Below are 24176 nucleotides of genomic sequence, written 5' to 3'. Positions count from 1 at the left end.
GACTAAGTTAAAACAAGACTGTTAGGGTGGGCCCTAATCTAATCTGAGTGGTGTCCTAATTTTTTTTCTTCCAGTATTATTGAGATATAAATGATATACAGCACTGTGTAAGTTTAAGGTATACAGCATAATGATGTGACTTACATACATCATGAAATGATGACCACAATAAGTTTAGTGAACATCCATCATTTCATATAGATACAAATTTAAAGAAATAGAAAAAACTTTTTTCCTTGTGATGAGAACTCTTAGGATTTACTCTCTTAACAACTTTCATATATAACACACAGCAGTGCTAATTATATTTATCATGTTGTACATTACATCCCTAGTACTTATTTATCTTATAACTGGAAGTTTATACTGTAAACAGAGAATGTGGCCTGCTGTTCCAGTTCTACAAGGATCAAGTCATTGGCCACTGCAGTCACTGACCTATAAGGACACCCTGAAAGGAATTCAGGATGAAGCATTGTGTGTTTTGGATATATGGGCCCCTGGGTAGTTAAAATGCATATGTAAGGAAAAATTTCAGTGACACCATATGCTCGCACCTTCCCATACTTAGAAAAGTACTGAAATCATTGACTGAGATATTTGATCCTCATGAGCAGTAAACCTTTACCGAGATCTTGACTGCACTATATATACTGGCTCTTCCCCTACCTCTTCGGAACTGTTTCTCAGAGCTATCTGAGGGGCTGTCTCCTGGGCTACAGTCCTCAGTAAGACACGGAATAGACTCAACTCACAGTTCTTACGTTGTTTGTGTTTTTTCCAGTAGCTTTAGACTACTTTCATTCAACTCCCCCCCCCCAACTCTGGTAACCACAAATCTGATCTCTTTTTCTATGAATTTGTTTGTTTTTGAAGTATAATTGACCTACAACACTATGTTAGTCGCTGGTATACAACATAGTGATTCAATATTTATATACATTTCAAAATGATCACCATGATAAGTCTACCTACCATTGAGCAGTATCCTTATGAGAAGAGGAAATTTGGATACAAAAACAAACATGTTAAAGCATTAAAAAAGATGGGTTTGAAAAATATACAAATAGAAATTTTATCAGCATATCTGTCTTCTACCCACTAGATGCCAGTAGCACTCTCCTGGTTGTAACAACTAAAAAAATATCATTAAATTTTGAACAAAGTTTAAAAATTATGGACTAGACACAGTCAAGGAAAGAATCACTGAATTGGAATACATATCTGAAGAAATGACCTGGAACCCAACACAGTAAACCAATGAAAAAAAAAGGAAAACCTGGTTACGTGGTAGGGGGAATGAGACATTCTAACACACATCTAATAGGGAGTCAAGAAGGAGAGAATGGGAAACAGACAATATTTGAAGAGATAACAATTGAGAAATTTTTAGAAATAAAGTGAATCTTCAAGCTAAAGGAGCAACCTTAAGTACTTAGCAAGATAAATAATAACAAATCCACATCTGACATGTTGTAGTAAAACTGCAGACCATCAAAAACAGAAAATCTTAAAAGATAAGAGAGGTAGAGTACCCAAAAAGTAACAAAAGAAGAATAACTACAGACTTCTCAAAAAAAAAAAAAAGATACCAGAGATGATAGAATAAGGTGATAAAATAATATCTTCAAAGTGCTGAAGAAAATAAGTCAATCAGGAATTCTATATTCATTCAACAAACTCAGCAAGTGCAATGAATTTATTTTTTAAAAACTCTGCACCTTCTACTTGCCAGGTATTTTTCTAAACGCTTGGGATACATAGTGAATGAAATAGACAGAAATCCATGCCCTCATGGAATTGACATTCTAGTGGGGAGAGATAGGAAATAAACAATAAACAAATAGGTGAATTATGTAATAGGTAAAAACAAGTAAGGGAATTGATACTGCCTGGGGCAGGAAATGGTTTGAAAGTTATTAAAGGGTTGTCAGGGTCACCTCATTAAGAATGTGACATTGGAGCAAAGGTGAGGTACTTGGTTAAATGTATCCAGCTAAATTTTCATTTGAGAATGAAAGAGAAATAACAGCATTTTTAGATATATAAAGCTTGTGGGCATTTACTATTTATTCACAGACCCTCACTGACAACTATTAAAATGAAGATTTTTGCAAGAAGGAAATTGAACCCAAAAAGGAGAACAAACAAAAAGAAATGGTGAGTAAAGACTTTGTAAAATCTAAATATGTACTAACTGTTAATATAAAAAGGGGAGGTTAAAAAAATGAAACCCAAATACCTTACAACCATAACAGAAAAGTGGATGGTGTGATTGGAAGGACTGGAGTTAAAGCACTGGAAACTCCATCTATCAACTCTAAACTCATTAAAAATTAAACATGCATGTTGAAATTTTAAATCAATACTAAAAAGACAGCAAAAACATACATCTAAAAACTAAAAACACAACCCTAAATAGCCAACGAGTTAATGAGAACATCCTAATGAAAATCATGAAAAAGTTAAAACTGAATAACAATAAAATACATATAAAAAACATGGGAGAGGCATCTAAAATGGAATCATGAAGAAAATTTAGTGTTAAGTGCACCTCTAAAAATATTCCAAATTAATGCATAAAGCATTCAATTCATGAAGCTAGAGAAAGAGCAGAACATCCCTAAGACAGAGGGAAAAAAATAATAATAAAGAGCAAAATTAATAAACACCCCCCCAAAAATGGGGATCATCAACAAAACCAAAAGCTGGTTCTTTGAAAAGACTAATGTAACAGACATACCTCTATCAAGATTGACCTACTGGGACTTCCCTAGTGGTCCAGTGGTTAAGAATCCACCTCCCAATTCAGGGGACGCAGGTTCGATCTCTGATCTGGGAACTAAGATCCCACATGCCACGGGGCAACTAAGCCCGCATGCTGCAACTACCAAGCCCGCATGCCACAATTAGAGAGAAGCCCGTGCACCGCAACGAAAGATCCCGAGCGCCGCAACTAAGACCCGACTCAGCCAAAAATAACTTTTAAAAAACAAATAAATATAATTTAAAAAAAGATTGACCTATTAAAAAGATTAAAGGTATGCATAAATAATATTGAAAAAAGATATAACTACAGATCTGATTTAAATTTAAAGCCATATAGAACACTTTGGAAACATGTTTTCATCTCCACAACACTCTGAAATCCCACTAAAATGATAATGGATAAAAGATATGGACCCACAAGGACATAAAACTTGCTTAGCTGAATGGAGGAATTATGAGACTAAGTACACGCATGGGGAAAGCCAACAGGAAATAAGCCAGTTTGTGCTGCAGAAACCCAGAAAAGTTCAGGAACTGAAGGCATCAGCATAAACAGTATTTCATGTTACGTGCAACAACTGTAATGTGCTAGGAAAAGATCTATGATTTCTATCAGTCAAACTCACAAGTACTGCTAATATTGCTATGGTTTGTGGTCTACATTCATAATTGAAGGAAATGCTAAATTTCATTTAATGGTTAGTGAAAATAAAGATGGGATTTTTTTCCATCCAATTTCACAAATTCACCATATGCACAACCTATGACCCAGCAATTCCACTCTTAGGTATACACTCAACAGAAATCCTTGTGTGAAGAATCATGTACAAAAATGTACATAATAGCCAAATATTGGAAACAACCCAAATAGTCAAAAACAGAATGACATCCAGTAGACAGGGGAATCCAAGAAAGGCAAAATGAAGTCCCAGGAAAACATCTGTGTAGCAGGCCTAAAGATCAAACAATCCTTACAGGAGTAGAAGGGTAGATGACAGGAGGAAATATGTCTCCAAATAGAAAACAAAAACAAAAACTAGTAGATTACCTGATTTGTTTGACCTTATGGAGTATGGCTTTACATCTCTGGAAGGGTTTGGCAGAAAAATTAGTAATAGGTAATACAAGGAAACAAATCAGTCAAACTAACTAACCAAAATAGGAATTCCCTGGCAGTCCAGTGGTTGGGATTCCGCACTTTCACTGCTGAGGGCGTGGGTTCAATCCCTGGTCGGGGAGCTAGGATCCCACAAGCCGCAGGGCGTGGCCAAAAAAATAAAATAAAATAACCAAAGTAATTAATAACTCCAGGAAAAACAAAATGTCATATATGAAAGGAAGCATAATAATGGTATATTATATGTCTCAGCTAGGAACAACATTTATATAGTCATAATAGTGTTAACACCGACTTAGGATTAAATGAAAGAAATAAAACTAAATGGGATAAGGGGACGTATATGCAAGAACAAGATGTGGCATTGTGAGTAAATCTTATTAGAAGCACTACTGTTATTTACTTGTGGTTTATCAGTCTGCCATGACTTGAGTGATTAATAACATATACAATTTGTGAGCTGGAACTATTTTCTACAATAGACATATTTATGACATCATGAAATTCTCCAAAACATGTTTTACAAGCTATTGGAGCTAATACATGCCTAACACAGGATGGGTAAAGACAGGTTCTTTAGCAAAATATTATGAGTCCTTAAGTCCTTATACTAAATGTCAGGGAGGCACAATAGAAAGGACCCCTATGGCTTATGACAAAGAGAAAAGCATAGTCAAATTTACTCTTACTTGGAAATTTGCCTTCAAGATGGTTAAGGTTTCTTATTTAGCTAACAAGGTCTTGAATATTCTCCAGCTTTTTTTTAAATTAGTACAGAGGAAAGTAATCTATAACAAAGCACATATTAAAAAAATAAAAAATTACTAACAACAACAAAAAAACAAAGCACATAAATGAACAGAATATCTTAGGTCCAAAAAACTGTTTTTTCTCCATCCAATATTCCATGTCTATTTTTCTCTTTTAATTGAGAGTGGACAGAAGAGACAAATAATTGTATTGTACATTTTCCCTCTCAGATACTTTCTGACTCTACTTGTGTGCCCACACATGCGTGTTTGTGGGTGGCGGTGGCTATAAGAGAACTCAACGCTCATCTTCAATAAAATTCAATAGATAATTTCTTCCTTTGTTTCTATGTGAAACTGAGTGGAGTAGGGGAAGAATTTGGGGAATTAATTAGGCAAGCAATCCTCTGTTTTAATATTTAGGAAAAGAAATCCAAATAACTTTTTAAAATTGTGGCAGAAACTAATCTAAAATTATTTATCTTAACATCATCAAGATAAATCTTTTCTATTTTTTTTCTTTTTTTTTTTGGCCGTGCTGCACAGCTTTTGAGATCTCAGTTCCCCGACCAGGGACTGAACCCAGGCCACAGCAGTGAAAGCCTGGAATCCTAACCATTAGGCCACCAGGGAACTCCCAAGATAAATCTTTTCTATTTTGAATACCCTGTTCTTAGCTGGTGACTCTAAATGGTATCATTTTTTTTTAGGGAAGAAGTAGATTTATTTAGAGAGAAACACATTCCATAGACAGAATGCGGTTCGCCTCAAAAGGCAAGAATGACCCTGGGAGAAACACTCCACAGAATGTGGGCCATTTTAGAAGATGAGAGATCAGTGATTTCATTTTTAAACTCACTATTATTCATTACTCATATGATTATCTGAACCACAGTTTAAAGTATTTGAAACAACCAAAAGGCAAAGGATTTCTAACGTCTATAAAGAGAAAACATGAACTACTGAAACCAAGCAGAACCCTGAGGGGCCTTACCTGGGACAGACCCTTCCATGTCCCTCGCATCTGTTTGCAGAAAAGCTTTAGCCTCCTAGGCCTTCCCTAGGGTAAATTTAATCAGAGAAGTGAGAAAATGCAGAAACAAAGGAAAGCAGTCAAGCAAGACAAAATAATAATAGTTTATCCATAAAACAAAGTCAAGGACCTTTAGTTTCTCCTCAAGGGCTAGAGATAATATCCTGAGCTACATCCTTGAGTTGTTTTGCAGATACTAAAACTGCCACCAATTGGAAAAAGTTAACTGCATGCTGACCACCAGCACGGAGACCCCAGACTGGCTGGAACTCAGCAGGTTGATGATTGAGATTCCCAAAACATCACTCTGTTACCTCACCATCAACCAATCAGAGAATTGTGCATGAGCTGATCACACTCCCTCACACTGTCTTTAAAAACCCTTCCCTGAAAGCCATCAGGGAGTTTGGGTCTTATAAGCATGAGCTGGCTATTCTCCTTGCTTGACCCTATGTTGGGCACCTTATAATAAACACTGTACTTTCCTTCACCACAATCCAGTGTCAGTAGATTGGCTTGACTGCATAGGGTGAGTGGACCCAAGTTTGGTTCAGTAACACTATGAGATCTTTTAACATTGGAAGCTTTTTTTTGTCTTTGGAACATTGTCCTACTTGAAATTAGGAAAGTATTAATTTTGAACCATTTTCCCCCTTAGCCTTAGAAGTTTCTGCTTAGTAGCTGTTTACCATACATAAAGAAGAAACACTTCTGGTCATAACTTTTTTGTTTTCTTATATATTCATCTTTGATGTCTTTTTCCCCTTTGGGGTTTTTTATAGCTCCAAATCCCTCAAACCTGAATTTCTATAAGTTCATTATTTCCCTTTCTAATTGTCTTCCTTTACTTCTATATCTATAGAATGTGTTACTGTACTTGTTTAATATTTGACAAAATCTCTTCATATTTTTATAATATAAACGTCGTTTTATTAACATTACTGTTGCATCTGAGAATTTACCAGTATTTTTAAGATAAAAGATAACTAATTTTTTCTAGGTTTGTTTTTTTTAAAACTAGCAGCCTTGGAGATGTAATTTGGGTTCATGAATCACCTGTATTACTTACTAACCATGTAATTTTGGATTTGAGCCACCAAAATATGTCTTAATTTCACCCACTGCAAAATAGTGAAAGCAATAGCAGCCACCTCATAGGGCTGGTGTGAGGGATAAACAAGTTATTACACCTAATGTGCCCAGCACAGGGTAAAATTGAGCTTTTTTTCATGATTGTTTCTGTTGTTGTGAGTCCGTAAGTCTTTTGTCTAAACATAATCTCACTCTCAGTACACAGGCTCTTTCTAAGTCCATATTAGAGAATATGATTAACTTGTAATTTTTGTTTGACTTTTATACCCTGTAAATTTATTCCCCTGAGAAAATTATACATTTTCAGGATTTTAAACCTTATTTTATTTACTTACAAGTTTACATAAGTGTGGTATTCTCACTCAGAATCTAATGTCACTCCTCCAAGCCTCAGCCACCAATTTTAAACTGAAAAAAAAATTTTTTTAAATTATTTATTTATTTATTTGGTTGCACCGGGTCTTATTTATTTATTTATTTTTATATTTATTTTTGGCTGTGTTGGGTCTTCGTTTCTGTGCGAGGGCTTTCTCTAGTTGCGGCAAGCGGGGGCCACTCTTCATCGCGGTGCGTGGGCCTCTCACTATCGCGGCCTCTCTTGTTGCGGAGCACAGGCTCCAGATGCGCAGGCTCAGTAGTTGTGGCTCACGGGCCCAGTTGCTCCGCGGCATGTGGGATCTTCCCAGACCAGGGCTCGAACCCACGTCCCCTGCATTAGCAGGCAGATTCTCAACCACTGCGCCACCAGGGAAGCCCCGAAAAAAAATTTTTTTAGTTGAGAAATTCTCTTTTGTTTCCCCTGAAACTGAATTGCTTATGTCATATCTTCCATTACCTCTTGTTTTATGTCATCAGTACACATGGGGAATAGCTGGTTAACATCTTTTGTTATAATCCTTGACCAATGGGAAGGTACTTTAAATAATTATACTATGTAATCCTCCTTTTTACATTGGAGTCCAAAGTTCTCAAACATATCTTTAACTTGGCTAATATATAAAATAAGCTATTATCCTTTCCTTTACAGATAACTTTAGAATCAGCAGGCACTTATGTGGATTTTTTTTTTTTGTACTTTACAAATTATCCAACTCCTTTTCTCATCGTCTGCTTGGGATTTGGGTAGTTTCAGAGCTGCTCTGGATCAAGAATTAATTAAAAACAACAACAAACACAACAGCATTTAAATGAAAGGAACTTTGATCTTGAAGTTGGGTGTTAGTGTTATATTGCCCATTATGCTGGGTGGAGCTGAACATCGGGCAGTCCCACGTGATTCCCACAAGGAATTTTATTTGTGAAAGGAGTTAATACAAAAGGGGCAATACACTTATAAAAAGCAGTCTGCTCAATGAAGGCCAGGGAAGAATTTTTAAACTAAGGGTTTTTCTCTGTGTATGTGTAAACATTTTCTTTCTGCTTTTCTACGGTGGGGTCCCAACCATGATATTGCCAACTTGGGAAGTGGGAAGAAGGATCTTGGAGTGTACAATCAAATGCTGAGAATCAATGATGTAAGGAACTTTGAGGAGAGTTTCTCTCTCTCTCTCTCCTTTACTCGCCCCCTTAACTGGTGAAAAGGAGCCGTAACACCTCCGCACCTTGGTTTTGTTTTTTTTATTTTGCTTTGGAATAAATAATATATTAACATGGTGCAATAACCAAAAGGTTAAAAAGGCATACAGTAAAAAATAAACATATGAAAAGGTGTTCTACTGCACTAATCATCAGAAAAATGCAAAGTAAAACTACAATGAGCAACCACTACACACCCACCAGACATTAGCAAGTGTTGGGAAGGGTGTGAAGCAATTGGGACTCTCACACACTGTTGGTAAGAGTGTAAATTGGTACAACCTCTTGGAAAACTCTTTGGCAGTATCTAATAAAGTGGAGCATATGCTTACTCTGGGATCCAGCAATTCCACTCCTAGGTATGTATCCAACGTAAATGAATACATATGATCACCAAACAACACATACTAGAATGTTCAGAGCAGCACCCCAAATATTGGAATGGATAAATAAACTGTGGTAGATTCATTCAATGGAATATTATACAGCAATGAGAATGAACAATTCAAAGCTACATACGACAACATAAATGAATCTCTTAGTCATAAAAGTTGAGAGAGGGAGTTCCCTGACGGCCTAGTGGTTAGGGTTCTGGGCTTTCACTGCCGTGGCCCGGGTTCAATCCCTGGTCAGAGAACCGAGATCCCACAAGCTGCATGGTGCAGCCTAAATAAATAAACAAATAAAAGTTGAGAGAAAGAAACTCGACATAAAAGAATACATGCTGTGTGATTCAATTTACATAAAGTTTAAAACAAGCAAAACTAATCAATGGTGTTAGAAGTTAGGATGGTGGTATTCTTGGTGGGGGAAGTGACTGAGCAGGAACACCAAGAGGGTATCTGGAATGCTGGCAATGTTCTACTTCTTGATCTCAGTGCTGGTTATGTGAGTGTATTCACTCTGTGAAAATTCATCAAGCTATATGTTTATTATTTGTGCACTTATCTGTACGTGTTGTACTTTAAAATTTTAATTAAAAAGAAACTTCAGGGCTTCCCTGGTGGCGCAGTGGTTGAGAATCCGCCTGCCAATGCAGGGGACACGGGTTCGAGCCCTGGTCTGGGAAGATCCCACATGCCGCGGAGCAACTAGGCCCGTGAGCCACAATTACTGAGCCTGCGTGTCTGGAGCCTGTGCTCTGCCACAAGAGAGGCCGCGATAGTGAGAGGCCCGCACACCACGATGAAGAGTGGGCCCCGCTTGCCGCAACTGGAGAAAGCCCTCACACAGAAACGAAGACCCAACACAGCCAAAAATAAATAAATAAATAAATAAATAAATTTATTAAAAAAAAAAAAACTTCACAGGGCTTCCCTGGTGGCGCAGTGGTTAAGAATCCACCTCCCAACGCAGCGGACATGGGTTCGAGCCCTGGTCCGGGAAGATCCCACATGCTGCAGAGCAACTAAGCCCGTGCGCCACAACTACTGAGCCCACGTGCCACAACTACTGAAGCCCACGCACCTAGAGCCCGTGCTCCGCAACAAGAGAAGCCAACTCAATGAGAAGCCTGCGCACCGCAAGGAAGAGTAGCCCCTGCTTGCTACAACTAAAGAAAGCCCGCGCGCAGCAACTAAGACCCAACGCAGCCAAAAATAAATAAATAAATGAATGAAAATGAAATTCCCTTTAAAAAAAAAAAAAGAAACTTTACAGTGTGTGGTAGGCAAAATAATGCCCCCTTAAATTGTCTACACCCTAATCCCCAGAACCTGTGACTATGTTACATTATATGGCAATGGGAATTAAGGTTGCTAATCAGCTGACTTTAACATAGGGAGAGTATCCTGGATTATCCAGGTGGGCACAACGTAGTCACAGGGGTCCTTAAAAGTGGAAGGGGGAAGCAGAAGAGAGAGTGAAAGAGACATAGATGAAGCATGGTCAGAGAGAGATGCTATGTTTTTTTTTATATATATATATTTATTTATTTATTTGGCTATGCTGGGTCTTAGTTGCAGCATGTGGGATCTTTAGTTGCTGCATGTGGGATCTAATTCCCTGACCAGGGATCGAACCCAGGCCCCCTACATTGGGAGCACGGAGTCTTAGCCACTGGACCACCAGGGAAGTCCCGAGAGATGCTATATTATTGGCTTTGAAGATGGAGGGAAGGGCCACAAGCTGAGGAATATGAGCAACCTCAAGAATCTGGAAAAGACAAGGAACTAGATTCTCTCCTAGAGCCTCCAGGAAGGAACTCAGTCCTGCCATCACCTCAGTTTTAGTCCAGTGAGACCTCTGTTGGACTTTTAACCTACAGAACTGTAAGATAATAAATTTGTGTTATTTTAACCCAAAAAATTTGTGGTAATTTGTTGCAGCAGTAATAGGAAACTAATACAGGCGGTGTGAGGAGAGATCAGGTGTTCAGTTTTGGACATGTTCAGAGAATCTGAATGTGTTAGACATCTAAGTAGAGATGTCAAAGTAGGCAGTTGGATATATGTCTGGAATTCAGAGGAGAGGTATGGACTGGTGATACAAATTTTGGAGTTGTCAGCGAAGAGAGAAAATCCACAAGAACAGATGAGACTAACAGAGGAGTGAGTGTAGATAGAAAAGGGGTCTAAGGACTGAGCCCTGGAACACCCAACTCTGATGACTGAAATACAGCAGTTGTTTAAAGCTAGCAAGCACTCCAAAACAGGCATACACCAAGATGTAAATGCAAAGCTAAGTAGGAGTTCAGAGGCAGATACTTAAGCTAGGCTTGTACGAGTGGGCAGGTGCTGGAGGCAAGAGTAACAGATCCCAAATACAGGGAAATAGCCTTGGCAACAGGAATTAGGAACACAAGCATATGCTTGGCAACAGAAGTGAGAAAATTTAAGAATGGAGTCTGGGTAATATATTCTAGACGTCAGCAAAAATGGGTCCTTGGCCCTGAGCCAGCTTTCTGCCTTGGGTTTCTATTGCATCCTTAACTTGGTTCCTGCGTGCTGTGGGTGTCTGTGTTTCTCTCTGGCTTATCATTTGCCCTTCTCTCCCACTTCACTTCCTTTTTCCTTAATTGTACATAATAGAGATATAATATGTTCAATTGATACTAACACTTTTTTTCACATTTTAACACCTCTGAAATCAAGATACATCTTAAAATTGATAGTGTGTCATAATTCAATTGGCAGCATTTTTTTCTTTCTTTGTATATAAAATAATGGTTTTAGATTCGATGGTATCTTAGAGTTGATGAAATACAAACGCTCTATCATTTAGAGCAATATTTTTCTTTTTATTGAGATATAGGCTTAGGTTGGGAAATATCTCTGCAAGTTATGCCTCACCAGGGAAATGTCAATTCTAATCACCCTGGGACAGCTTTTGGAGCTTTTTCTTTTTCTTGAAGCTGCTGCTCTTGCTGGCAGCAGCCTCTTCAGGTCCACTGCTGAGTGGCTCCTCCTTGGAAGAGAATTTCCTCTTTTTCTTTTCTTTTTTTAAAATTTTCAGTACATTAAATTTACTCATAAAAACATTCTAAAATGTACAATTTTTCCTTTTTAACAAAGTATAATAAAACATTAAAAACCCCCAAAACAGAATACTTGACATTTACAAGAGAATTTCCTCTTTTTCTTGGGGACACTCTTGTTTCCTGCCTCTTTAGGGTCACTAATTGGTTCCTTTCTGGGGAAAGATTTCTTCCTCTTGTAAAGACTTCCACTGCCAGCTGTCTCTTCAAGATCACTACTAACCAGCTCCTCCACGGAAAAAGATTTTTCTTGGGTTTGGAGAAGGAGACAGATTCCATTCCATTCTCCTGAGGAGCCCCCTGGGGCTTTTGCTAAGCAATATTTTTCAAATTTTGCATTTCTTTTAATCTGAGGGGCTGAATTTCAATAAAATATAATTTACATGAAATAATATTTGCCAATTTTAAGTGTACAATTCAATGAGTTTACACAAATGTCTGCAGTCATGCAACCACCACCACAATCATGATAAAGAGCATTTTTTATAATTCCAAAAAGTTCCCTGGAGCCCTTCTGCAGTCGAGTCCTTCTGCAGTCAATCCCTTCTCCCCACCCCCGGACCCCCCTGGCAATCATTGATCTGCTTTCTCTCACTATAGTTTTACCTTTTCTGGAATTTCATATCAGTGAGATCATACACCATGTATTCTCTTTGTGTCCTGATTCTTTCACTCAGCATAATCGTTTTGAGATTCACTCATGTGGATGGACGTATCGGTTCATTTTTATTGCTGAGTAGTATTTCGATCTATGGATGTGCCACATTTTGTTTATGCATTAGCCAGTTGACAGATATTTGGGTTGTTTCCAGTTTGGGGCTATTATAAATAATGCATAACTAGCCTTTTTTAAAGCGGGAAGGGGGGCAATCCCATCTAAAGCAAGTTGGGTTTTATTTTATTTTCTCCTCCCTGTGGGGCATCAGTACCATGATAGATTCCTTTTACTTTTAAAAATGGTGATGAAGGGCTTCCCTGGTGGCGCAGTGGTTAAGAACCTGCCTGCCAATGTAGGGGACACGGGTTCGAGCTCTGTTCTGGGAAGATCCCACATGCCGCGGAGCAGCTAAGCCCGTGAGCCACAGTTACTGAACCTGCGCGTCTGGAGCCTGTGCTCCGCAACGGGAGAGGCCGCGATAGTGAGAGGCCCGCGCACCGCGATGAAGAGTGGTCCCCGCTCTCCACAGCTGGAGAAAGCCCTCGCACAGAAACGAAGACCCAACACAGCCAAAAATAAATAAATTAATTTTAAAAAAATTTTTTAAAAAAACGGTGATGAAAACAAATCTCATACATTTTGGTTATAATGATCCTTTAATGTCAGTGTTCTGTGCGTGTTTATTAAGTGTCTGAATCCTAATCAACATAAGGAAAAAAAACTCTAAAGCCTCTGAAAGGACACTTCACAACCAATGATAGAAAATACAAGTCGTTCCCCTAGTGAGGTAAACTTTGGATAACATCGGGTTTATCTGAGGAAAACAAAGCCCACAGAAAGTATCTTTAGATCTGAAAAACACTACACTTTCAAGATTAAGGATTCCATTTACTTACAAATAGGAACCCTGAAACACCTACGACTCCAGATCTCCCGGCCAGAAGCGGGTAAATGCTTATTTATTTATTTATTTATTTTTGGCTGCGTTGGGTCTTCGTTGCTGCCCGCGGGCTTTCTCTAGTTGGCAGCGAGCGGGGGCTGCTCTTCCTTACGATGCGCGGGCTTCTCATTGCGGTGGCCTGTCTTGTTGCGGAGCACGAGCTCTAGGTGCGCGGGCTTCAGTAGTTGTGGCGCGTGGGCTCAGTAGGCTCGTGGGCTCTAGAGCGCAGGCTAAGTAGTTGTGGCACGCGGGCTTAGTTGCTCCGCGGTATGTGGGATCTTCCCGGACCAGGGCTCGAATCTGTGTACCCTGTATTGGCAGGCAGATTCTTAACCACTGCGCAACCAGGGAAGCCCGAGTAAGTGCTTTGTATGCCGGGATTTGTAGTCCGTGAAATACTCGTCCCAGCCAAGATGGCGGAGTTGCTAATGACTTGCCCCGAGGGAGTCTGGGTCGCAAGGGGATTGGGCGGTGCGGGGATTCCGCGGGCGGGAAGCTAAGACCAGGTGCTACAACCCTTCCACTGAAAGAAGCCGGACGTCCTGAAGTCTCGCGAGATCCTGGCGCGGCCCAATGGAAAGCAGGGCTTCGGTTATCACTAGGGGCGTCTGTTGGGGGCGGAGCTCTGTCCGGAGTGGGCCGGGAGTCTTTAGGTGCCGGCGTAGTGGCGTTTAGGCCGAGCTACCGCGTTGAGGAGCGAAACCGTGGCCATGAAGGAGGAGAAGGAGCATAGGCCTAAGGAGAAGCGAGTAACCCTCTTGACTCCCCCGGGGGCCACAGGCAGCGTCTGTGGGGCTTCGGGGGACAGCATCAAACGGGAAGATAAGCAGGATCGGAACAAGGAGAAGAAAGAGGCGTTGAGCAAGGTGTCTGGCCGGCTGTCGGCCCAGGAGAGGGCGGGACGGTTCCAACACCCGTGGAGGATGGTTGGGAAGGGGCTGCCCTCTTCCTCTCCCAGTCTCTTCCTCTGTTTCTTCACTTGAGTGAAAATCGCATCACCCTGTCTCATCCACTCGCCAGAAATGTGGGAGCCCCTCCCCGCCGAGCCCCGGGATGGGAGTGAGGGAGGGCGGGGGGATTCCCAGACAAGAAGGGTTTAGGTCAGAGCTGTGAGATTATAATGGGAGGGGTAGCGATAGTGAAAAGAATGAGGAATTGGAGGGGAATTATTGAATAGTGAAGAGGCCATCACGGGTGGGAGTAGTTTGTGATAGGAATATTAATAGAGGCTCGTTGAGGGAGTGGGTGGGGGGGGGATATTATGGTCTGGGGGCCAGATCGGGTGCATCCTTATTTGGGGAGCAATGAGGGAATTTGTGGTATTCCTTAGAATTTTGAATTCTTTATGCTGATTGAGTAAGGATTTTATTTTAGGATGTGTTGGATGTGGTAGGGAAATATTAATAAATCAAGAATTCATGGCACCCACAAAAGACCAGGGTTGGTTTACTAATTTCTTACCACTACTGAAAATGGGTGATAGAAAATGAGGCGAAAACCTAGTAAACTGTGGGGCTTCGGGTTAACAGAACCTGAAATTTTCCTTGCTCCAGGCAGTTCTCTTTTCTGAGAGTTGTGGGGTTTTTTTAAACTACGTTACTGTTATGTTTGACTAATCATTCTGAGCTTTCTGAACATTCTCTTGGGTTTTTATAAGTGATCTCATCGTTTAAAGGCCAACTTTCTTCAGGGACAGTGATTCAGGTATGACAGAAAATTTGTACTAATTTGTACTAATTTTATTTTCCTTATTCATTTCTTAAGGTGGTAATACGGAGATTACCGCCCACTTTGACCAAGGAGCAGCTTCAGGAACATCTTCAGCCTATGCCTGAGCATGATTATTTTGAGTTTTTTTCTAATGATACTAGGTAAAATAAATAAATAAAAGAGGGAGGGGGTAAATGAAAAAGGTTTCTTCCATTCTTTTTTATCCTACTAATGTTTTCCATTTGATTTTTGAGCCTATCTTTTTAATATATGCATACTTGTAATTCAGTCAGACACCTGCAAGCACATTGACATAATTGCTTTCCTCCCTGCAGCCTGTATCCTCATATGTATGCCAGAGCATACATCAACTTTAAAAACCAGGAGGACATTATTTTGTTCAGGGATCGTTTCGATGGTTATGTATTCCTTGACAATAAAGGTAAGTCCTTTTAACTGAGGGGGTTGGTTTCTTTGTCATTTGTATGTTTAAGACAATGTGTGTATCACAGTGTTTTCTCGATGCCTTCATGGTGTTTCTAAAATCCTGGGTGATAAGATGAGCAACATTTAAAGAGTTTTACACATTTGATAAGCTTATGACAGCCTTATAAATAGATAATATGACTTTTTACAGTCCTCAGGTATTTGTATTAACCTATTATTTCTGTAGTTTGATCAACTGAATGAAATTGCCACAGTTTTCTCCTCCAGTGACTGTTCTTTTGCCCGGTATTAGATGATCTGTTGTTTTGAGTATTTACTAGTTTCAACAGTGATACTGATAAATGACTCTTTAAACTTGTATGACAAATTTTAAATATTTACTTCTCATCTTGCTTCAAGGACCAACACTTATTTAAGTCAGATTCTTTATGTCAATAGTTGCCAGTTGGAGTACTGTTTAACATTCTAAGTTGTATATAATTAAAACATTGAACTTGATGATTTCCCACTTTGTATCCAGGAGTTTATAGGGAAGAAAAACTTCTGCCTTAACTCTCATTTTATTATCTGCTGCTTGCAACATTTAGCCAGAGAATGTCCAAGCTTCCATTTGCCACTTTTCTTTTGGCTTTGCAATCATAGGTGAATGATGTGTCTTTTTGTTAGGTTATGTTTTTTCAGTATTAGTTCAAAGTTGGTAAAAAGGAAATCTTTGTCAGGGAATATGCCAGTAAAAGTTGAAGGATTGCTACTGTGTTTGTCCAGCTTTTATTAATCCCCTCAAACCAGCTACTTCTCCACTCCAAGTTTATTCCAGTAGATAGCAGTGATTTCCTGGAAATCTGAGTTGTGTTTAACTTTTTTCCTTTCTTTTTTATCCCTTACATTTAAACAAGTGGTGGATTCTGTCAATTTATTGCTTTTTAATATCTTGTTCATCTAGACTTAGTAATACTTTCACACTTTATATCCTCATCACCTAATGCTTAGACAACCAGTCTCTAACCTTATAGGAGTTTCCATTTTTTTCCACTTTCTGTATAATTTAGTCTTATATTGCCATGAAATTAATCTTTTTGAAAATAGTGACTTAAGATAGCAGTTGTGAAAAAAAGTCCAAATTCCTTAGTCTGGTAGTCAGCATCTTCCATAGTTTGGCCTCACTTCTGTTTTTTTCAGCCTGTCTTCCACAATTTCCTTCTGTTTCAGTCTGGTTTATCTGTTCTTTCTCAAATATGTCAATTATTAAGGTAATATGATTCTGCATTCACTAGGATTTCTAAAATCTTGTTTCCTGTGTGACTGCTTTGTGATGCCTAATGGTCAATTCTAGTAATTTATCCTGGCTTATGTTTACATGCCAAAGATCTAAGGATGGAATTTTATACCTTGTATGACATTATTCTATAGCAGGGATCTGGTGTATATTTCCAGTACTTGGGTTTTTTTTTTTAATTGAGATATAACTCACATACCATAAAATTCAATGGTTTTTAGTATATTCACAAGTTTTGTAACCATTACCACTATGTAATTCCAGAATGTTTTTATCACTTCAAAAAGAATCCTGTATTCATTAGCAGTCATCTCCCATTATCCTCTCGCCCTAGACCCTGGCAACCACTGATCTACTAACTATGGATTTCCTTATTCTGGACATTTCATATGAACTGAATCATACAATATGTGGCCTTTTGTGACTGCCTCTTTTACTTAGTATGTTTTCAAGGTTCATCCATGTTATAGTATGTATCATTACCTCATTGCTTTTTTTGTTTTTTTGCATTATTAAAAATTGTGGTAAAATGCACAAATAAAATTTACCATCTTAACCATTTTTAAATGTGCAGTTCAGTAGTGTTGAGTACATTCACATTGTTCTGCAACCAATCTCTAGAACTTCTTCTTGTAAGACTGAAACTCTACCTGTTAAACAACTCCCCATTTCTCCCTCCCCCAGCCTCTTGCAACTACATTCTACCTCTATGAACCACCCTTCTGTCTATGAAGTTGACCATTCTAGGTACCTCATATAAGTGGAATCATAGTATTTGACTTTTAGTGACTAGCTTATTTCACTTAGCATAATGTCCTCAAGGTTGATCCATGTTGTAGCATGTGTCAGAATCTCCTTTTCCATTGTATGTATATACTTCATTTTCTTTATCCATTCATCTGTTGAGGGACATTTGGCTATTGTGAATAATGCTGCTATGAATGTACAAACATCTGTTCAAGTCTCTGCTTTCACTTCTTTTGAATACATACCCAAAAGTGGAATTGCAGGGTCATATGGTAATTCTATTTTTAATTTTTTTGAGGAACCACCATACTGTTTTCCATAGTGGCTGCACCATTTTATATTCCCACCAGCAATGCATGAAGGTTCTAATTTCTCCATGTCCTTGCCAACACTTGCTATTTTCTGTTTTTTTTTCCCCCTTTAATAGTAATCATTCTGACAGGTATAAGATGATATTTCATTGTGGTTTTGATTGGCATTTCCCTAATGATTAGTGAGGTAATAGTTTAATCTTTTCATATGCTTGAGCACATAGCATCTTTTCATTTGCTTATTGGCCATTTGTATACCATCTCTGGAGAAATGTCTATTCGAGTCCTTTGAACATTTTTTAATCAGATTATTTGGGATTTTTTTTGTTGAGTTGTCAGAGTTCTTTACATATTCTGTATATTGACCCCTTATCAGATATATGATTTGCAAATATTTTCTCCAATTCTGTAGCCTTCCTTTTCTCTCTGTTGATTATGTCCCTAGATGCACAGAAGTTCTTAAATTTTTTTTAATTTATTTATTTTATTTATTTTTATTTTTGGCTGTGTTGGGTCTTTGTTGCTGTGCACAGGCTTTCTCTAGTTGTGGCGAGCGGGAGCTGCTCTTCGTTGTGGTGCACAGGCTTCTCACTGCGGTGGCTTCTCTTGTTGCGGAGCATGGGCTCTAGGTGCATGGGCTTCAGTAGTTGTGGCACGCGGGCTCAGTAGTTGTGGCTCGCGGGCTCTAGAGCACAGGCTCAGGAGTTGTGGCGCACAGGCTTAGTTGCTCCGCGGCATGTGGGATCTTCCCGGACCAGGGCTCGAACCCGTGTCCCCTGCATTGGCAGGCGGATTCCCAACCACTGCACCACCAGGGAAGCCCCAGAAGTTCTTAATTTTGATGTAGCACAGTTTATCTATTTTTCACTTTTGTTGCCTGTGCTTTTGGTGTCTCCTGGTGTATTTTTTAATAACAGCTTTACTGAGATATAATGCATATGCCATAAAATTCACCCTTTTAAAGTGTACAGTTCAGTGTTTTTTAGTATATTCACAGAGTTGTGCAGCGGTCGCCACAATCTAATTTTAGAACACGTTTCTCTAAAGAGAAACCTCGTACCCATTAGCTGTTACTCCTCATCTGCAGACAAGCACTAACCTACTTTCTTTTTTTTTTTTTTAAATAATTCTTTATTTTACTTATTTTATTTTTGGCTGTGTTGGGTCTTCGTTTCTGTGCGAGGGCTTTCTCCAGTTGCGGCGAGCGGGGGCCACTCTTCATCGCAGTGTGCGGGCCTCTCACTATTGCAGCCTCTCTTGTTGCGGAGCAGAGGCTCCAGACGCGCAGGCTCAGTAGTTGTGGCTCACGGGCCTAGTTGCTCCGCGGCATATGGGATCTTCCCAGACCAGGGCTCGAACCCATGTCCCCTGCATTGGCAGGTGGATTCTTAACCATTGCGCCACCAGGGAAGCCCTAACCTACTTTCTATCTCTATAGCTTTACCTGTTCTAGAGATTTCTGATGTATATTTTTGCACTTATAAAATATCAATTTTATTAAGGTATAATTTACATATTAAAATGCATCCATTTTATGTGTGCATTTGGTGACTTTTGACATATTTATACCCCTGTATAATCAGTATTGTGGTCTGGTTTTTTTGTTTGTTTGTTTGTTTGTTTTGGCCATGCTTCATGGCTTGCAGGATCTTAGTTCCCCCACTAGGGATTGAACCTAGGCCCCTGAAATGAAAGTGCCAAGTACTAACCACTGGACTGCCAGGGAATTCCCTCTGATATATTTTTTAAATGAAAATTAGTTTGTAGATTTTTTCCCCCCACATATCACAATATCACACTTTAGAAGTTGAATTTAAATGAGTATTTTAATTCCCTCCCATATCTTTTCACTAAGTTATCAGTATGAACTGGGGGCTCCTTTGGTAACATGTTGATTTTAGTTGTGCCAATGTGATTTATGCCTGTTGGGAGACCTATTCAGACCACTGTCATCAAAGGAGGCCTAGAGAGTGGTGGGTTGAGTCTCTTGTATCCACTTTTGACATTTTCTTTCTTACAACAAGTATGCTATTTTTCCTAAACAGGTCAGGAATATCCTGCCATAGTAGAATTTGCACCTTTTCAAAAAGCTGCAAAAAAGAAGACTAAGAAAAGAGATACTAAAGTTGGGACTATCGATGATGGTACAGTATAGCTCTAGTTATGTAATGCTAATGCCATGTTTTTTTAAATTTAATTTTTATTTTATATTGGAATATAGTTGATTTACAATGTTGTGTTAGTTTCAGGTGTACAGCAAAGTGATTCTGTTATACATGTACATATATTCATTCTTTTTCAGGTTCTTTTCCCATATGGGTTATTACAGAATATTGAGTAGAGTTCCCTGTGTTGTATATATAGTAGGGCCATGGGTTTTTTAAAAATATTACCTTTGTGGGAATTAAGTGGATTCCAATCTTTTAAATTAAGAAAACATAGGAAATAAAGTTCATGAGAAATGTAATTCACTGATGAAAGCTTTGCTTGTTAGAATGGAGGTGGGTTTCCTCTAGTTTTCACTCTCTTTGGCTAATGGCTTTTCATCCCTTCACCATTAAGCAATATATTTTGACTGTTGAGTAGTAAATCACCTTAGATATATTCATTAGAAGACAATGGGAAAAAATCAGATGTTTCAAATTACAACTCCTTGAGGCCTCTTACCATTTTTATGATTATTTATTTGACTTCTGGTTTCCATTTTTATAAAGAGGAAGAGTTATCATTGAGAGCTGTGATGGAAAAATTTCTATACTTGAGTAACTTAATATAAAGTATCTGTAGTGGCCAGTCCTGTTTTCTAGGCTTTGAATATGCAGTTAACTGCACACATAGTAATTACATTGAACTGAAATACTGGAACTAAAAAACTAAAATAATTGCCATTTACGGTAAACTGGATCCAGATTTTGAGATCTCTGTAATGTGGTTGTGTTGGCTAAGGACTTAGCTGCAATATTTTATATCAGATTGGCATTTTAGAATCAACTAGTTTGGTTTCCATTATTTATTACTATAATGGGTATTTTATAAGGAAAACACAGAAAAGACTCAACACACAGCTGCTTATTGATTGTATCATAGATTCAGACTGTGAAGACTAGATCAAGTGACATGCTCCACAGTACATGCTCCAGATACAACGTAATGACTCAGATGTGTTACCCTTTCTGATGTCGGAGGCATCTAGGAAAGAATTCCAGAAGTTACCATCACCTCTAGTGCCACATCTAGGACATCTGCCCTCATTTATCTGTTTAGAACACCCAATTTTCATATGCTGAGTTTAATTAAAGTGAGGTGTACTGATGCAGAAACTGCTTACATGCTATACATGATAGTCTCTGAAGGTCCCATAACTATAGCTTGCAGTTCTCCCATAGATAATATTTCCTATTTTGTTTAAAGTCTGCTATATTTTCTATTTACTTAAATAATTATTTAGATCCAGAATATAGAAAATTTTTGGAAAGTTATGCTGCAGATAATGAGAAAATGACATCTACTCCAGAGACACTGCTAGAGGAAATAGAAGCAAAAAATAGAGAATTAATAGGTAAGTGGGCAAAAGGAATTAAGGGTAACAGCTTTTTCATCAGAAGACCTGTCAGACTCCCAGTTCTGTCACTTGCTAGCTGTTTGACCATGGGAAAGGCACTGACTTCTTTAAGACTCTGTTTGTTCTACTATAAAGTGCAGATAATACCTGCCTCACAGGATTATGAGAATGCATTGATAAGATGGGAAAAATTCTGACTTATTTAGTGCCACACAAATGTAACAGAAGTATAAAAAGTTTGAAGACTCATATGGGACCTTAAGATGTTGGTAAGCCTTTGAAGATCAATTGGTGTTTTCTAGTAATAAGCTCATATTCCTAAAAAAAAATTTGACCTGAAAATGTCAAAAAATGAAGTTAGTTACTGCAAAATTGAAAACCACTTGAGAAATTCTAGCTTGGATGTTGGTTTTAGTAGTAAGTTGTCACTACTATATCAGCTCTAAACATAAGCATAGCCTCTGACCCAGGATTTCCACTCCTAGGAATTTATCCTAGGAAGGAAGTATGCTTTTCAAAAAGCTAGCTACAAGGTTAGATAGCATTGTTCAGAATATTGAAGAATGAATTAAATATTCTTCTAAAACTTGGTTTTTATTAATGGATGCATAGTATAAGCCCATCTCCGATACTTTCCATAGAATAAATTCCCAGAAGTGGAATTATGGGGTCAAAAGTATTAGATATTTTTAGCCCCTTACCCCAGTTTCTTCCTGGTTGAGCAAATTTATACTCCCATCTATAAAACAAGAGAATGTCCTTTGCACTTTATTCTCACTGACTGGGAATTGCTCTTTTTAATAATTGTTTCATTGTTTTAATTTGAATTTCTTAACTTTTAAAAAATTATTTTAAACCTTCAGAATCGAAATAGAATACTGTAAAACTTCTTTCCAATAATATAGTTGTGAACTTACTGTTTAAGGAGTGTAGTTTTCCCACCTTGGGTGGTTGGCAGGGAATGTCAGAAAACGGAATCCTTTCTAGGGGTTGATTAAGTATTATTAATAATCTGTTTACATTTATGTAGCTAAAAAGACAACCCCACTTTTGAGCTTCCTGAAAAACAAGCAGGTAAACCTTTTGTTTTTATAGTTCTCTCAATACTTCTATTTCATTGGTTTGCATTCTGTGAATATAAGAGCATTGGGATCCTATAGGAGAGATAGCTGCTTTTTCTGCCATTATTCTTTAAAGATTTGGCTCATTGGCCTCACTCTCTGGCCCTCTCCTTCACTCTGGTTGTTGGACCAAAGATTCACTCTGCAAAACCAGGGAGTCCTTAGCTTGCTCCAGAGACACTCTCTTGATTTCCTGAAAGCCTCTGGATAATGTAGTAAGGCAGCAGTGGGAGACTCTGATATTAGCAGGCCCTGGTCTTTATTCTCTCTCATATTTTGAATGGGGTGGGGAGGGGGTTAAGGAGATAGAAAATGGGAAGGAAAGATGATACAGTTAAGTGGGTGCCCACCATACCTTCAAGACTAAGTTTTTGGTGGCAGTTATCTTGTTTGAAGGTTTGTGTTGATGTTTCTTTCTAGAGGATGAGAGAAGAAAAGAGAGAAGAAAGAAGGAGGCGAGAAATAGAAAGAAAAAGACAAAGAGAAGAAGAGAGGAGGAAATGGAAAGAAGAAGAGAAACGAAAAAGGAAAGATATAGAAAAGCTAAAGAAGATAGACAGAGTTCCAGAAAGGGACAAACTAAAGGATGAACCAAAGATTAAGGTATGAAAATAACTTAAACTGACTGCATGTTGCTGAAAATTGCATGTACTGTATCTACTTCTTCAAATATGCATGCATCTTGTGTTGGTGTAAACAGTTTTTTTGGTTTTGTTTTTGTCTTTTATGGGGGGGGGAGTGAATCAACAGAAGTCTTTCCTATAATAGTAATAGTATTATTCTTTTAATTTAAAATAATTTAAAAGATTAAGTAGTTTACATGGTATTCAGTGCAGATCTGTGTTATTTTTAATCATTGAAAATGTTCAATTTTGGATTATTATTTTCTCAGTTCTTCATAAATAAGGGCTTAGGGCTGGCTGGCATGAATTACGGGTTATATTCAGCTTTTCCTTCATTTTTGATACATGAAGTTGCCTCATCTGTTTGTTTTCCACTGTCCTCAGGTACACAGGTTTCTGTTACAAGCTGTGAATCAGAAAAATGTAAGGACCAAGTACATGATACAGAGCACCTAGTATCATGTCACACACACAGGTCTTAGTTAATAAGTCCTTTTGGTGGTGGTGGTAGTGTTACCTGTAGAAAACCCCTTCAGACTGACCTAAGTCTTCTTAAAAGCTGAGCCATTTTAAATTCCTACTTTAGAAGGAAGCTCAGATGACTTGCTGATGCTCTGCTGTGTACCCAGGAGCTTCAACAATATACAGCTAGAGGACAACCATGCCTAAAGAGCTCTTTCCCTTCTCTTCTTTTTATATGCCTCTCATAACTGGCTGCCTTGTGGGAGTACTAGGGATATACCCCCTGCATTACGTCCTTTCCCCTCTCACAGGATTCCCCATGTTACCTTCTTGCATCTACCTGGGAATCTGTGAGCAGCAGATTCTGATTAATATATTGCATGTAGGAAGAGGAAAACCTATAGAAAGATCCCAGCCTTGCTACTTCCCTTCTGAGGGCATGGCTTGGCAGCCGTTGCTTCAGCGAACTTCCTGGGGAAGTACTCGTACATAGTACTTCAGAGAAAGTC

General features: G+C 38.6%; 1 protein-coding gene across 6 annotated transcripts in view; it reads left to right on the top strand.

The window, feature by feature from the left end:
• UPF3B (UPF3B regulator of nonsense mediated mRNA decay) overlaps window positions 1-24176 on the top strand; it is a 43404-nt gene that overhangs the window by 13465 nt on the left and 5763 nt on the right. The window contains exons 2-9 of one of the 6 annotated variants that reach the window (XM_057537749.1): window positions 2080-2160; window positions 15173-15279; window positions 15454-15560; window positions 19945-20043; window positions 21348-21458; window positions 22492-22535; window positions 23003-23185; window positions 23590-23628. In XM_057537749.1, coding sequence (XP_057393732.1) covers window positions 2158-2160; window positions 15173-15279; window positions 15454-15560; window positions 19945-20043; window positions 21348-21458; window positions 22492-22535; window positions 23003-23185; window positions 23590-23628 — 693 coding nt within the window. In that variant the 5' untranslated portion in view covers window positions 2080-2157. Of the gene's footprint in view, window positions 1-2079; window positions 2161-13969; window positions 14275-15172; window positions 15280-15453; window positions 15561-19944; window positions 20044-21347; window positions 21459-22491; window positions 22536-23002; window positions 23186-23589; window positions 23629-24176 lie in introns of those variants that run through there. The other 5 variants (XM_057537751.1, XM_007178596.3, XM_057537748.1 and 2 more) reach the window with 5 other exon arrangements.

The sequence above is a fragment of the Balaenoptera acutorostrata genome, chromosome X (assembly GCF_949987535.1).
Source record: "Balaenoptera acutorostrata chromosome X, mBalAcu1.1, whole genome shotgun sequence".
Taxonomy (NCBI): Eukaryota; Metazoa; Chordata; class Mammalia; order Artiodactyla; family Balaenopteridae; genus Balaenoptera; species Balaenoptera acutorostrata.
The sequence above is the reverse complement of the archived record's forward strand: the minus strand, read 5'-3'. Positions and strand labels throughout refer to the sequence as shown.